General features: G+C 43.0%; 1 protein-coding gene across 5 annotated transcripts in view; it reads right to left on the reverse strand.

Moving 5' to 3' along the window:
- The window catches only part of UST (uronyl 2-sulfotransferase), a 325,108-nt gene that overhangs the window by 30,309 nt on the left and 279,562 nt on the right, over positions 1-15,237 (reverse strand). For 2 of the 5 annotated variants that reach the window (XM_078054592.1, XM_036075045.2), the window contains 2 exons: positions 4,380-4,659; positions 1,703-2,809 (listed from right to left, as the gene is read on the reverse strand). The exons of 1 other annotated variant lie outside the window; for it this stretch is intronic. In XM_078054592.1, the coding sequence (XP_077910718.1) occupies positions 2,710-2,809; positions 4,380-4,659 (380 nt within the window). In that variant the 3' untranslated portion in view covers positions 1,703-2,709. Of the gene's footprint in view, positions 1-1,702; positions 4,660-12,189; positions 12,243-13,244; positions 13,502-15,237 lie in introns of those variants that run through there. 2 more of the 5 variants (XR_004911810.2, XM_036075046.2) reach the window with 2 other exon arrangements.

Below are 15,237 nucleotides of genomic sequence, written 5' to 3' on the forward strand. Positions count from 1 at the left end.
GTCTCTATAGGGCTAATCAAGTTAAAATGAAGGGATTGGGGTGGGCGCTAATCCAAGATGAATGGTGTCCTTATTAAAAGATTTGGGCCCAGACACAAGGGGGCACACAGGTGAGACCATGTGAAGACAGAGAGAGAAGATGCCCAGGTACAAGCCAAAAAGAGAGGCCTCGGGAGAAACCAACACTTTGATCTCAAACTTCTAGCCTCCAGAAGTGTGAGAAAATAAATTTCTGTTGTTTAAGCCAGTCTATGGCCCTAACACACTGAGCTCCGCCACGATGAATTTTCTGAGCTGTGAAAGAAGTTCTGTGTTTTTCTTAACAGACTCTTAATATTGGTTTTAGCCTAAAACAGGCTTTTCCTTTATGGGATATTCAACATACTTTAAAAAAAAATTATTCTCCTCATCACCAGATGTGAAGCAAGTTATTTTAGTAAAATAAATCCTCTTTACATTTACTAAAAGAGAATTTCATAATTTTGACCCACAGAACAATTGTCCTGAATGCTTATGGATCATCACTCTGCCTTCTGAGAAATCCTACCCGTTATCCACAACCTTCATTTAAAGCCAAATAGTTCACTGGATGAACTTGCAGGTAACAGCACATTTATGAAGAACCTCAGACCAAACAAAGCAAGTCCAGAGGGGGTATGGTCCAGGTTTTGTTCAGTACTTTTGTCTTTAAAGATCACTCAGAGTCAGACATCATGTGACCAAGTTACAGAACAAATTAAATGATAAATGTAACCACTTGTCACTTGTTGTTTAAGACTCAGACTCTTACTTAAAGTATATTATTACCAAAATAGGTTTTTCTTTTGTCTAGTACCAAGATCCTGATTCTTTCCTTTTACAAAATAGCCACATGGTAGTTGGCACGTGGTGTCTGATAGCTAGAAAGCTTGGGGACTCCCTGACTCTCTTGCAAGTCCCCCCCCCGCTTTTAACATTTTATTTGAGAGAGAGAGAGGGAGAGAGAACATGAGCAGGAGCAGAGGGAGAGGAAAAAGCAGACTCCTGGCTGAGCAGGGAGCCCAATGCGGGACTCGACCCCAGGACCCTGGGATCATGACCTGAACCAAAGGCAGATGCTTAACCGACTGAGCCACCCAGGCGTCCCTGCAAGCCCCTTTTGATGCAGCTGTGAAATTTCACAAGAAGAGTGTTTCTGGATCAAAACTGCTCGCTTGGGAGGTGAGAATCACCCAGCTTTTGAGGCTCTACCTGTCGGAGAAAGAGATCAGAACACATGCTAAGAGGCGTGGTGTGGCGTATCCCTCCTTGCCCGTGTTAGAGCAGATGTGCAGCTGAGACACCAGCAATCGGGGGCTTGGGGGTTCTGCTGAACCACCCCGACACCAGACCAACCAGGACACGTCCGGGTAAAGTCAGCTGCTCGGGCTTGTATACACACAACCAGATGAATGAAGGCCTAGCTCTAGTTCATTTCTTCAGCCAGCTTTTTGGTGTCATCCAATCATAAGAATAGAGTTTATGGACTTAAAAAAAAAATACATCTTTCTAAAAAAGGCACGTCTTGATGGAAAAAGGTTGGCCAATTAAGAAGGCCGAGGGCGCTGTGAAGAACGGCAGGAACTTTTATTTTCAGCTATCAACAGAACGGAAAAAAAAAATTTCAACTTATTTATATTCATTTATTTATATGGATAATGAATAAGTTAAGGAACACTTCATCTCAAACACAGATTGCTTTTATTTTAGCTAAGCTAATGTTTCAGTTCCATATATATTTTTGAATTTCCATCCATGTCAAACACCATTTTTTTTTCTTTCTTCTTCTTAAAAAAAAAAGATTTACAAGCACTTTTACGGCACTCAAGGAAAGTAGGCTGAAGGTTCATAATAATAATTTTCCTTTTAAAAAACATCCATCAGACCAAAATAAAAATCATTTTAATTAACTCCTTCCTGAGTAACTAAAACCTTGGAATGTGCTGAAAGGTTATAATAAATAAGGCAGTCAAAGATCAACCAGCTTAAAATGTATTTTTTAAATTAAACTATGTAAAATGTACAATATATTTCATGAAGTACAAACTGCGTTGGGCTCAGGGCCAAAGAAATGTTGTTATGTGTGCCAATAAACTGATGAAGTGCCTTGACTTTCAGGACGTAGAGGCTATTTGTTGGGACGGAGTAACAGTAAGGCCCTGCAAGTGAGTCCGTCAGCATCTTTTGCTGGGATGTTGTCAGGATCACGGCTGACAATAAATGCCTTTGGACACCCAGTGCTCGTGTGAACTCGGAGGATGATGCATTGCTAACATGACCAGTGGTCCTGATGTTCTGACAAAGAGAGACCACGAAGCCAATTCGATTTTATTTTCAGAGAGTGAGCTTGCACAGTGTGTGAACTAATTATCATTCTTTATATGCAGTTTCAGAGAAATGACTCACCGCGTACCAGGCTGTCGTTCTTGTTTTTGTTTTCAATAGGACAGCGGTTCTCTGTGCTGCTTTTTAAGGTAGGCCTAATGGAAGGGCCCTGGCCTCTCTCAACAGGACAAAGGATATTTCCTCTTCTAAGAACATTTTTCTTAAGCACGTCTCTGCCCCAGTTCTCTGAGGCAGAAAGGAGGCCCACCAGTGGCCAAATGCTGGATTTTGTGCCTCTGTGGTCCCAGCCTTCGCTGGACTCCTGTGGGGTGGAGCCTTCTCAGTACATCTCATGATAAAGTAGCTTTAGTGCTCACTCGACAGGTTCCAAAGGACTTGCTTTATATCTTGGCTACCATCCAATTTTAGTGAACGAAGAAAAAACTCTAGAGAGACTTGTTGGTTTCTGAAAAGTAGAAAATGTGTAGCTTGTGTAAAGTCAGTCTTATTTACTATTAAGTGTTCCCAACTCACACTTTGCTAGTGCTCTGAAAGGGCTGGCTCTAGGGGAAAAAACATGGAGGAGACAAAATCTGATGCAAGTATCCTGCCTATCATCACCACCTGCACCCTTGCTTCTCGGTTGGCTGTATGTTATCCACCCAGGGATATATGTATATTCAGGGCTGGGGAGGAGGGAGCAGTTAACGATGAAAACATTTCAGAAGCCGAAGACCCACGGGATCATGAATAGGTGGCAGATGACGGGAGAGAAATGGGGAGAAGAGATATTTGGAGCAATGGAACTGCCCAACTGCTATGCAGACCACTCTGTGGGGAGACACCTATTCAGAGAGCTGGTCAGGCAGACTCTTACCAGAAGCTCTTGCTTCTTCTCTTCTTAACGTCTTAATAAGGGTTCTCACGAGAGAGCTGCTTCCCTAAGAAATGGGACTGTGGTTTCACAGCTGCCTGAGCAGAACTCAGGACCCCCCCCCCTTTTTTTTTTTTACTAAAACCAGGTCCCTCTCAAGGGACCAAAGGTGAAAGATGCCAGGGACTGGGGACCCAACTGGGCCAGGGGTGTGCCTGGTAGATTATGCATCGTCTGTGGTCAGGCTTAGAACTTCTGCCCACAGCCGCCAAATGCCAGAGCTAAGCTGGTTCCTGGGTTTCCAGTGAAAGCAATGCTGGGGAGAGAGATGTTTCATACTGGGTGCAAAGAACACAACCGTACCAGTTTCCTGATGTCACGTGGCCTCCAGAGTTGCTCTGTCTCGCCTACAGTCTTCCTTACACAGCAAACAAATTCTTTTCCCTGCTACGCTGCTTTGATATCTGTCAGAATGGTGCTTGGAAAGGGAGTGTCTCAATGGAGCTTGCCATGCCCTTTGACCTTGAAAGGTACCGAGGCTCTGGAAGGGTTGGGGGTGTGGCACCAGCTGACTTCTTTCAGAGATAACTACGCTGCTCTTGGTGAAAGTGTCCCCTGAGATGGACCAGAGGCAGAATTCTACCCACGGGGGCGGAAACCACTCATCCAGGGGCATCCTCCCTTTTGAGGTCCTTATCAGTCTTAGCTTCTCCTCTTAGATCCTTCTAGAGTGGATTCCCTGGTCTCTGAAGTGGTTTTGTCTTTCTACCGAAACAGTTAAGTCTGGATGTGTCCTACCACTGAGGTAATATTTTTACAAGTCATTTTACAAATGATAAGTTACTGGGCTGTGGGCTCTATTTCTCCCCCTCCTCTCAAGATGCTAGAGGGAAAAGCTATGTTATGATGGGATGCCCCGTGATGGCGCCATGTAGTGTACCTGGGACAGGACCCAAGGAGCCAGGAAGACACAATGCAGTCAGACAAGTGAGACCCGCAAAACCGGGCATCTCCCCATGACCCCAACATGTGGGCATGTTTTGTTCTTTTTAATGCAGCTGAGCATTAATGTAGTCCCTTAAGGACTTTTCCTGCCCTCCACAAAAGAACTTTCTGGAAAAGGGAGATACAGCCGGTGGAAGCAACACAGTGCTGGCATCACCTCTTATAAATATCTTCTAGCCACTTCTCGTCATCTTGCTCCTCGTCATCGATCGGCTCCTCGGTTTCCAGTGGAGTTGGAATAAAGAACTGGGGCCTCAGAGGGGGCCTGCTGACGTGGGACTTCAGTCCAAACTTGCGCTTCAGCAGGTGGAACTGCTCTTTGACGTAGTGGTAGAACTCATATTCGTATCTCATTCGCTGGTAGAGAATCTGCACGGCCTCGGGGGAGGGGACAGTCTTCTTCACGGTCACAGTCATATTTCCAAGTTTCCTATGCTCTGGAAAAGAACCAGGGTTGCACATGAATAGTCGTCTCTAATGCTTTTGCTCAAAAGGAGGAAGGACGAAGCCGTGCATTACGAGCCTAAGACTGGCAGCTCCTTGAGAACAAACTCAGCGCGCAAAGAATAGAAGGGAAAAATGGGTCCCCTGCCCTATTTAGAAAGATTTCACCATATTCTAGGTGTTAATATCAACATTAGTTGACTAAACATAAACGATCTGACATTTCTTTGCACGGGATGTGAACTATGCAATTTGACCACAGTTCAGTTATCTACAAATGACACATTCTCCCGAACAGCAAAATCTACCCGGTTTCCCTTTTGACGTCCTGTTCCACACATCAAGGGCTTTACTTTCAGGAGGAAGCATCACCACTTTCTAATCATCTTGTTTTTTCTTTTAAGGTATTAATATGCATTATTGAGAGTTTAATTTGATATAAAATCAGTTTACATTTCATTATTTCCACAGGGCATTTGTCAAGAAAAATAAAGGAAGAGCTGCTAGACTCCTTAAAATACAATGTTAACTGTTGTAAATTTTGAATGCTTTTAAAGTTGTGGTCAGTTATAACTAAAATCTGCTTAGTTTTATATTAATGACTAATAATACAATGTTCTATATATTTTACATGTAATGCCGAACAAGAAATGTTATATATATATATATATATATATATATATATATATATCAATCATAAAATTTTAACCCTATTAAAGTGTACGTATCAGGGGCATTAATAATGTTGTGCAACCAGCACCACTATTTCCAAAATTCTTTCATTGCTCTGAACAGAAACTCTGCACCCACTAAATTCCCTATAACCCTCCCCAGGTAACCTCTAATCTACTCTCTGGCTATGAATTTGCCTTTTTTAGGTACTTCATATAAATGGAATCATACAGTATGCCCTTTTGTGTCTGGCTTTTTCAGGTACCATATGTTTTTCATGTTTTCAAGTTCATCCACATTGTATATTTATCAGTATTTCATTCCTTTTTATGAATGAACAGTATTCCATTATATGGATGTACCACAGTTTGTTTATCCATCTATCCATTGATGGACACTTGGGTTGTTTCTACTTTTTGGCTATTGTGAAGAGTGCTGTTGTGAACACTTATATACAAGTACTTGTTTGTGTCCCTGAATGCAGTTCTTTTGGGCATATACCTAGGAGTGGAATTGCAGGCTCGTGGTAATTCTCTGTTTAACTTTTAAAGAACCACCAAACTGTTTTCCTCAGTGGTTGAACCACTTTACGTGCCTGTTGGCAATGTATGAAGGCTCTAATTTCCCCAAATCTTCTTCTATAATTATTATTTTAATTAAAAAAATTACAGCCATCCCAGTAAGTGTGAATTGTTATCTCATTGTGGTTTTGATTTTCATTCCACTAATGACTAATGATGCAGAGTATCTTTTCATGTGCTAGTTGGCCATTTGTATATCTTCTTTGAAGAAATGTCTAGTCAAGTCCTTTCCCTATTTTGGCATTAGATTGTTTAAATTTTCATTGTGGAGTTATAGTTCTTTATATGTTCTGGATATTCTGCATATGTATCGGGTATATGATTTGCAAATATTTTCTCCCAAATTGTAGGTTGTCTTTTCACTCTGTTGATAGTTATCGTTGATGAACAAAGTTTTTAATTTTAATGAAGACCAATTTATTTTTTCTTATGTTACCTATACTTTTGGTGCTATATTAAGAAACCATTGCCAAACCCAAGATCATGAAAATTTGCCATAGTTTCTTTTATCATCTTATTTTTAACTAAAACTTTTTGTCACCAAATTTGAATAGGTATATTATTTACTGAACGTAGCTCCAAATGGCTGCTTCCAAAATCAGATTCACCTGACAGGACAAAGACTTGTCATTTTTTAGGCTGTTTGAGATACTTTCTGAAGCTTCCAATAGCCTTTCTAATGAAGAAATTCTCAGAATAATAACGGCCTCATTTAAATAAGGGTATTACTTTTCCAATTGAGTCTCTTGCAAGGTACAATACATATTTGGACATATCAGTTCCAGAATTTTTGTTAAAGAATTTGGCATAGTCTTTTTTTTTTTTTTTTTTAAGATTTTATTTATTTATTTGAGAAAGAGAGAGAGAAAGGACAGAGGGAGAGTGTGAGGGAGAAGCAGGCTCCCCGCTGAGCAGAGAGCCCAATGCGGGACTCGATCCCAGGACCCTGGGATCATGACCTGAGCCGGAAGCAGACGCTTAATCAACTAAGCCACCCAGGCGCCCCTGGCATAGTCTCTTCTAAAATGGGTTTATGACAGAACATTCTATAATGTCTATCTTCTTTGCGGATATTAACTATAGCTAATCTGAGGTGAGACATGTTAATATGCATATCCCTTTGGGTTTTTAAAATACAGAGTTTAAAAAATTGGTATTAAAGACAGGCAAGGCACAAGCATTTTAAGTTAAACACTGAAAGGTGCAAGAAGCATAATTCACTCATTTCCAGACTCCTACAATCCCTTCCTCTTGAAGCACTCTAAGTTGTGTGGTCTTTTGTTATTTCATACCATAAAAAATATTAGGATTCCTGTGATTTTCAAATAAATTTTTTTCAGTTGACATATATGGCCCAACCTGGTCCAAAAAGAATGTGAAGAACTTCACAAAAATATATCTGTTGCAAAGAGCTAAATAGTTACGGACACTGGGCAAAGGGAGAATGAGGGTCAGAAGTTCGGTATTGGGGGTAATGGCTTCCATCTGGCCATTTGGAAGGATCTCCCTAGAGTACTGCTCCTGCTTCTTGCCCCAGCCCCTCGTTCAGGGAGGTGGGCCAGGTACCAGGGCCAGAGGGGTTTCTCTGCATTTTGGAGAAGGGGTTGAGAGGCCATCCCCTCTGGAAAGAGTGTGTCTGTCTACCGACAGTTCACACCTTCCTGCAGAGAAGGAGGGCTTCTAACCATGCCTGTGACTTGGTGGGCAAGTTTGTTTAAGTCGGGATGGAATATGACCAGCCCACTTCTCCTCACACATAGGCTGCATTCTCCCACCTAGCTTGAGTTGGTAATAAAGCTGACATTTGGATCTCCACCTGTCGGTTTCCAGTGTCTATTTCTCAATTAGTTTAGAACTCAGGCTGGGGGACATGGGTGTTATTTATTAGTCCCTCAAACCCCAACATCAAGTAACATAAAATATGGGGCACCTGGGTGGCTCAGTCGGTTAAGCTTCTGCCTTCTGCTCAGGTCATGATCCCAGGGTCCTGGGATAGAGCCCCAGAGTAGGGCTCCCTGCTCAGCAGGGGGTCAGCTTCTCCCACTCCCTCTGCCCCTCTCCTCTTCATGCTCTCTATCTCATGGGCACACTCTCTTTCTCTCTCATAAATAAATAAAATATATTTTAAAAGTAACACAAAATGCACACTGTGAAGTCCTAAGCACTTGGGTAGCAGGTGGGTTGAGAGTTTGGCCCTAAACTTTCTAACAATCAATAGAGAATTTAACATTGTGAACTGCTCTTCATTCAAAACAATCTATTCACATCTATTCCTAGTTATAAAACATAGAGAAATATCTTGTGTGAATTTTCATAAGAAAAAACTGTAACAAAATTAGCATCATTTTAATAACATCCTTCATGTATATTCAGCTATGAGTTTCCTGGGTGACAGAGGAAAGTGGCACATGCCAGGTATTCTACTCAGGCTTGATCAGGGAATATACTCCAGAGTAGAGGTTCTTCACCCTCCTGAAAACCTGATTAAAGTTCATGCTTAGGAAGACAGGGAGAGTATATGGGCTTCTAGAAGCTCATATATGAATATCTTAGGCATTTATGGATCTGTTAAGGACCCCTGATTTCAGGAAATCATTTCTTAAAGAAATCAAGACTGCATTTCATTCTACAATCTTTCATTTATCTTGTTTATTCTAGTAAGTACTAGTCCTGGTATAAATGATAATCAGTGGAGCTAGTTATCATATGTGCTGGTCAGGTGTGTAGTCATAAACATTGCAACAGCAAAGACAGAAGGCCTTGTATTTACATTTTATGAAAAAGGGAGGGGCTAACAGTGCCTGGAACTTAAACAGAAGGCCCTCCTACCCTGTTCTGGGGGAGGACCCAAAGGAGTAAGCATCTTGGAGCCTACATCTTTGTAAATAAGTCATTTGGGATCTGCTCTATTGCAGGGCCTCAAAGCTCTTTAAGGTCGAAACACAATTTTCCTAAAAATAATACACAGCAAGTGTAATCACTGACAACAAAACGATCCAAGAAAAGTGTCCACTGAATTTTTATCCTAGAACCAGGTAACTCCTTAGACGAGTCTTCAAGATAAATTGGACGTAAAATGTTGGCTTGCTATAAATGGTTATTAACACCAAGTCACTAAAATGTTGGAGGATTTAAAAACATGATAGCATGAGGGAGTTACACATTTCCTTCTTTGATTAGGATTAGGTAACTGGGTCAATTGCTATAAAGCTACTCCTAGTTCATCACAGCCAGATTCTCTTCCCTGCATGCTTTCCTCTAGAGCTGAGGACGGGCCAGTTGGTGGATGGGCAGAGCAGGTAACCCTCTGTCAAAAGTAGCAGTGTATCATTCAAACACAAGGGAAAAGGACCAGGGTATGTCTACATCATTAATTAGCTGATGTGGCAAGCGATGGTGACGGTCCCAGCTAACCCTGATCCCTCATGGTGTATTTTTATAGGAGCAGCTACATTGAATGAGCACTAGGTGGTCCTAGTCTCTTTCTGATTGCTCCCTTCCAACCTCCCATGCCCAGACTTCTTTCCCTGCCTGTCCTTTCAACGTTAGTGCTCCCGGATGCTGGCCTAGCCTCCGTCCTCTACCCCTTCCTTACTCTCTGGTGGTGTCATCCAACCCTCTACCCTCAGTTTTCATACCGCAGTGGACACAAAACCAAAAGTTTATATGAAATGATTACAGCCTTTCCCCCCGCCCCTTTTGTTTTCCACAGAGCTGCCAAATTTCAAAGGAAGGTTAATGATACTGCCAGAGGATGGTGTCATGGTCAGAATTAAGGATTTTGTTTTGTGAGAGGAGAAACAAAGGTCAAACTCAACCAACACTGACATGGACATCTATTAGAGGTTTGGATGGTGTCCACAGGTATGTTATTGTATTTAATATTTTCAATATTTTCAATAACGCTAAGAGGTATTCTGACCCCCAATTTTGCAGATGGGAGGATAAAAGCTCTGGAGATTAAATGACTTACCCAGGGTCACACTGCTAGTAAGTCATCGACAGAGCTGGAATCTGAGCCTGGACCTCCATTCGTGTTGAGGTTTCCACTAATACTGGGCCATAACCAGTGAAGCTTTCATGAGCCTGTAGAAAATTATCACCTTCACATGGAAAGACTAGAGGGAAGTTTGCTCTGTTACAGTTAGTTGAGAATTTTTAAAATCACATTTCAAAGACATATGGTTATGTGTCTTGCTATACAGTAATCAGTGCTATGGAAAAGTCATTCCATTGCTAAGTGTCCCACGTTTTTGTAAAACGCCAGACTTTCCCTCCAAACAAAACAAAGCTACGTGAACTGTGGAATCAGCCTCTTTCCAGATTGCCATAATAGCAGTTCTAGAGGAAGTTGTTAGGATTTTTTGGAGACTGTTCTTATTTCGGTCACAAAACAATCATGCTTTAAGAATCCATACTTATTATTAGCATCCTTTGGGAAGTGAAGTAGTCCTCATTAGGTGGGCAGACGCTGTAGAACGTAACCATCAAGAAGTGATGTACCCCATGAGCATCCTTCGAAACTAGCAGGAACTGAGAGATGACTTCAAGGGGCTCATGTCTCTGGTCCCCACTGGTGAACATTTCAGAAGGAGGAGACAAATTCAGGGCTCCTTTCATTAAAGCAGGCACAGCAAGAAGGCAGCCTGAGATCTGACGGGCAGGCTGTACTATTTGGCCTGTGCGGTATTTTTTTTTTAGAAACTGACTTAGTTGTTGTAAGACTTGGTCTATTTCACATGGAAATCTGCATCTCTGGCTTCTCTCAAAGTGAGGCAATATTCTTCTAGAGCTGAGTATGGCTGCCCACCTCCCTCCTTGAGAGAGGCCAGGGCTCTCCATTTTGTTCCAGCCCCCAAATGCCAGTTCATTCTTTTATGTTACCTCTTTGGCTGCTATAAAAATTTGGGTTTTATGCTTCTGCTTTAAAGGTTTTGAAATTCTGGCTTTCATGAACCTAGGAAGCAAGTACTCTATGTCAAAATGAAGGCTTCAAGTAGGCCTCATTCCTGTGTCCAATGTTGCCTTCCTTCTTTTTTTCTGAAAATATTTATTGAATAACATATTGCACCAGACATGGGAGTTATGAGCAGGGAATTGGACTTTATCATCATGAACTTCATCACCAATAGGCATTTTTGAGAGAGTTTTCTCAGTGCGAAGAATGTGAGAATTCTAACACGCGCTCGATCCTTACAAAAACCCCAATGAGGAAGGCTCTCTTATTATCATCATTTTATAGATGTGACATTGGAATTTAGTAACTTGCTCAAGTTCACACAGCTGGTAAGGGGAGAAGCCAGAAGTTGGGTCTGGACAGTTTGATGACTAAACCCAGGCTCTTGACCCCTCACATTGTTTATGGCTAAATGGGGCTCACGGTCTTAGGGGAGAATCCCTCTTCAGGAGCCCGCTCGCGAGGGGAGCGAATGGGTCATTTCATTCTGGTTGGTTCGATGATGTCAACATTTCCTTTCCTTGGTCAGAAATCCCTCGTGGAGAAACCCAGCCTAATGTGCTTGTCTCCACAATACTCTGCATGGAGCTGGGTCTCTCATAACTACCATCTGACTATTTGACCATGAAGATCTGCTGTGTGTGCAAGTCTGAGGGTAGGGGGTAGGTTTATGTGTGTGTGTCTCAACCAAAAGATGGAAAACTCTTAGGAGGCCTCTGAGGCACTATGAAACTTCTAAAAAATGTTCCCTGGGTTTTTTCCCCCTAACATCCCCACCATTTCATCTAGCTGTTTTCCTAATGGAGCTTGTTATGCTGAGAGTGCCCAGGAGAGGGGTGGCCCTCATCTACCTTTGTACGTGCACAGCTCAGCACCTAGGGACACACAGTGCCTGTATCCATGCTCAGTGAGGGAGCCAAAGAAGCCAGCAGAAGGGAGGGGGTGTTGTCAGACCCAAAGAAGACTTGGTTGTGCCTGTGAGGTGCGGACACAGCCAAGTGGGAACAAAGGCAGTATCTGAATGTTCTTAATAGAAAATGCCCAAGAGACCCATGAATGCTGGGTCCTTAGCAGGAAGCAGCCTACTCTCACATCTGGGAGTTTTCATCTCTCACTGGGGTCTATAATTTCGTGTTTAGCTTTGCGGTCCAGTTGCCTTTTTGGAATGATAGCGCTGGCCAAGTCATGTTTTTCTGCTCCTGTATTTAATTAATCAATACGTTTTGGCAAAGAGAAGCTGTGGTTTCAGGATGTTTTTGATTTTTTTCCCCATTTTTCTTATTTACTTTTAGGGAGTGGCCAAACATTTCCCTTCATTGTTTTCATAATTGCAGAAGATTTCCTCAAAGTAGGCATTGGTTTTGAGCTGTGAAATAATCAGAAGGGAAAATCAGCCAACCAACCAACCAACCAACCAACCAAAACCAACCTCTGATCTTTTTATTTCAATGGCAGAATAAAGATTGTTTTTCCTTATAGACATGTCCAAAGTAACCACAGAGTCAGGACTAGGTGGGGACAGACTTCTCTAGGCTCCCAGACTCCACTCTCCCTGAGGAGTGGTAGTAGAGACCCTACAGAGTCACTATGGCCCTGAAGGGGGGTCCTTTTTATACTGCTGACTCCCGATAACATGAACATTTATAGTTGGTCATCCAATGCCAGTAGAGAAAAAAAACCCAAGATGATACTGAAGTCAGTAGGGAGACGACTGAGTTGAGTGAGCTTTCTGCATTATTAAAGCTTTATAGATAGTGGTATAAACAGCTCAAACCTTCCCCTACCTCACTGTCTCCCCACATCTCATCAGAATAGCATGCCCTTCTTTGCATAGAGCTCTGTGGATTCGTGTGTTTTCCCGTGGCCTCTTATTGCCTCACACAGCCCTCAGATCAACCCATTTCACCTACAGATCCCGAGGGCTTGAGAGGTCACAAGACTTGCTCAAATTTGACCAGTAAGTGACTGTCCTGAGACTAGAAAGCAGGCTTTCTGATTCCCAGCCCAGTGCCCTTCTGCTACATCACTGGCTGTTAATTTCCAGATTGAGTGGAAATCTATAACCACCCACTTCTCCTTGCCCTGTGTGTATTCTGGCATTAAGGGGATGGGTTGAAAAGAAGGGCTTGAGTGTTCTAAGTCTAAGCTTTGGTAAGTCTGGGAGGATCTGGTGAAAAACTTGCAAGCCAGCAGAAATGTTTGCAGACTGAAAGAGACTGTATCTTTTTCATTTTTAGCTCCCCAGCACCCAGCTCCATGCCTAGCACATAACGACTGTCAATAAAAGTTTGTTGATTTGAAAGCTGAATGTTAAATCCATCTGTAAGACTGGATTAACCCAAAGGGCAAATTTTGGTCTTGACTGTACCTGTGTTGTTTTTGCTAAATTCTTTCCTTAGTTGAGGGTCCTTCCTGAGCAAACTTTCCATTTCTAGAAATCAGGTTTCTTTAGGATGGGCTGATATGGGGGTTTGCCATCACAGGATGCTCTGGAGGGGTAGTGGTGTGAGCTTTTCTGAGCCACTGTATTGGAGAATGCTATCTCATGGTGACAGACGGCTTACGTATATTTAGTGAAGCTTAAGAAATACTGGGATGAGGGACATCTGCCACGAACATAAATACCTATGTAGGAACATATAATAATATATGTCACAACCTTGTAGCTAATGAATACATGTCACATGTAGTATTTACTACAGCCACTAAGGAAACAAACCCAAACACTACTGGAGCAACAAGACATCTATGTGACCTATTTTTGCTATATTAACGCTGTTCAATTACTCAATTTGCCATCATTCATTCATTCAGATCCCATGCACTTGACCCAAGTTCCAAGGGCTTTGCTGTGGATGTAATCTGAACGGGGGCTCCTTGACCACTCTTGAATGCTCCCTGGTGGAAGAACGTAGGGCAGGCCATGGGGAGGATCCCGGGAAAGCTGGTGTCTCAGGGAAAGGACTGCAAAGGAAAAGTTCTATAGCGCCTTTGGACATGCACCCTCACTCAGCACCAATCTCATCCGTCCACGCAGAACACATATACCAGCGAAGGCATTAAGCCTCAGTTTCCGAACTCACTGCTCCTCCCAAGGCACTCCTAAGCAACCACTGGGAGTTTAACTTTTCAATGTGATGATAAATATCATTTACTAGTAGCCCATCTGGATGCAAGATTGAGCAGTGGCAGGCACAATGCCCCCAACACGGCCTCAAGCTGAGGTCGTGAACGGATTTTGCTTGACTACCTGAGATCTGGACATTTTTGCAAAAGTAGTGGCTCTCTCTACCTCCGCTGCCTTGACATTATGTTTGGACTGGTTCAAAATCTTCAGAACTCTCAAAAGTCCCTCTAATGTAAATAAAAAGGAAATCACAGACCTGCCCCCTGAAGTCCCTCTTCCCACCTCTCTTCATCTGTCAAACAGGCATAATGGAAAAACGATGTAGCCCTGGCTCTGGGCCAAAATAAACAATCTGGAAATACTGTGTAAACCCAGCTGCTGCACTGGAGGACAGAGGCCTCACTTTATGACCTCCAAGATGGTTAACCATATGCAAAATAACCAAACCTCACCACGGGCTTGCAGTCTGTCCTGATCTTGAGCTGGTGTGGACATTCCTTCCCTTGATCTAAGGGAATGCACACTCTATACCGACCAAAGCCCCCTTTGCCCATCAATCTGGCCCTGTTTGAACCTGGTCCAGCAGAGATTATGTGCAAGAAATGCATACAAGTTGAGTAACAACCAAAGTGGGGCCAAATTTTACCACTGGAAAAAACAACAACGACAAAAAAACCAAACAAGCATCATCAAAAGATAGGCATCAGCTCTTCAGCTTCGGGGGAGTTGAGGGGTAATCAACCCAGAGGCCCTGCTGTTAGAAGCAGCCCTCTGTTTAAAAAACGTGTGGTTTCCTAATCTCAGGTTAGATGACATTCAGAAATGTCCAGCACACAAGGGCTGAGGCGTGCATTCTCAGGTGACAGGTATGATGAAGGCCACGGTCAGGTGCGGTGAGCTGGGGTACTGGGGAGTGTGGGGGTCAGCAGGGTGCGTGCACATCCCAGGGCCACTCCTGCAGAGCCTCCCATCGAGCCGGCTGCTCTCGAAACTGTGTGAACATGATGTTTGTCACAGATAGAGTAAACTCATTTCCTGAATTCTACAGGGAGGCCACACCGTTCAAACAGGAGCGACTCCCTGCCCGCTGTCTCCCCCGGAAATGAATGTGTGTCTCTGTGGGGAGCAGCGCTGCGCGGGGCTGAGCCAGCCGGCGTTTGATGTGCCCTGCGGATGATCGATGGCATGTTAAGACCAGCTTCTTGGAGGTATGGCAATTAGGGGAGAAAAGAAC

The sequence above is a fragment of the Halichoerus grypus genome, chromosome 9, assembly GCF_964656455.1.
Source record: "Halichoerus grypus chromosome 9, mHalGry1.hap1.1, whole genome shotgun sequence".
NCBI lineage: Eukaryota > Metazoa > Chordata > Mammalia > Carnivora > Phocidae > Halichoerus > Halichoerus grypus.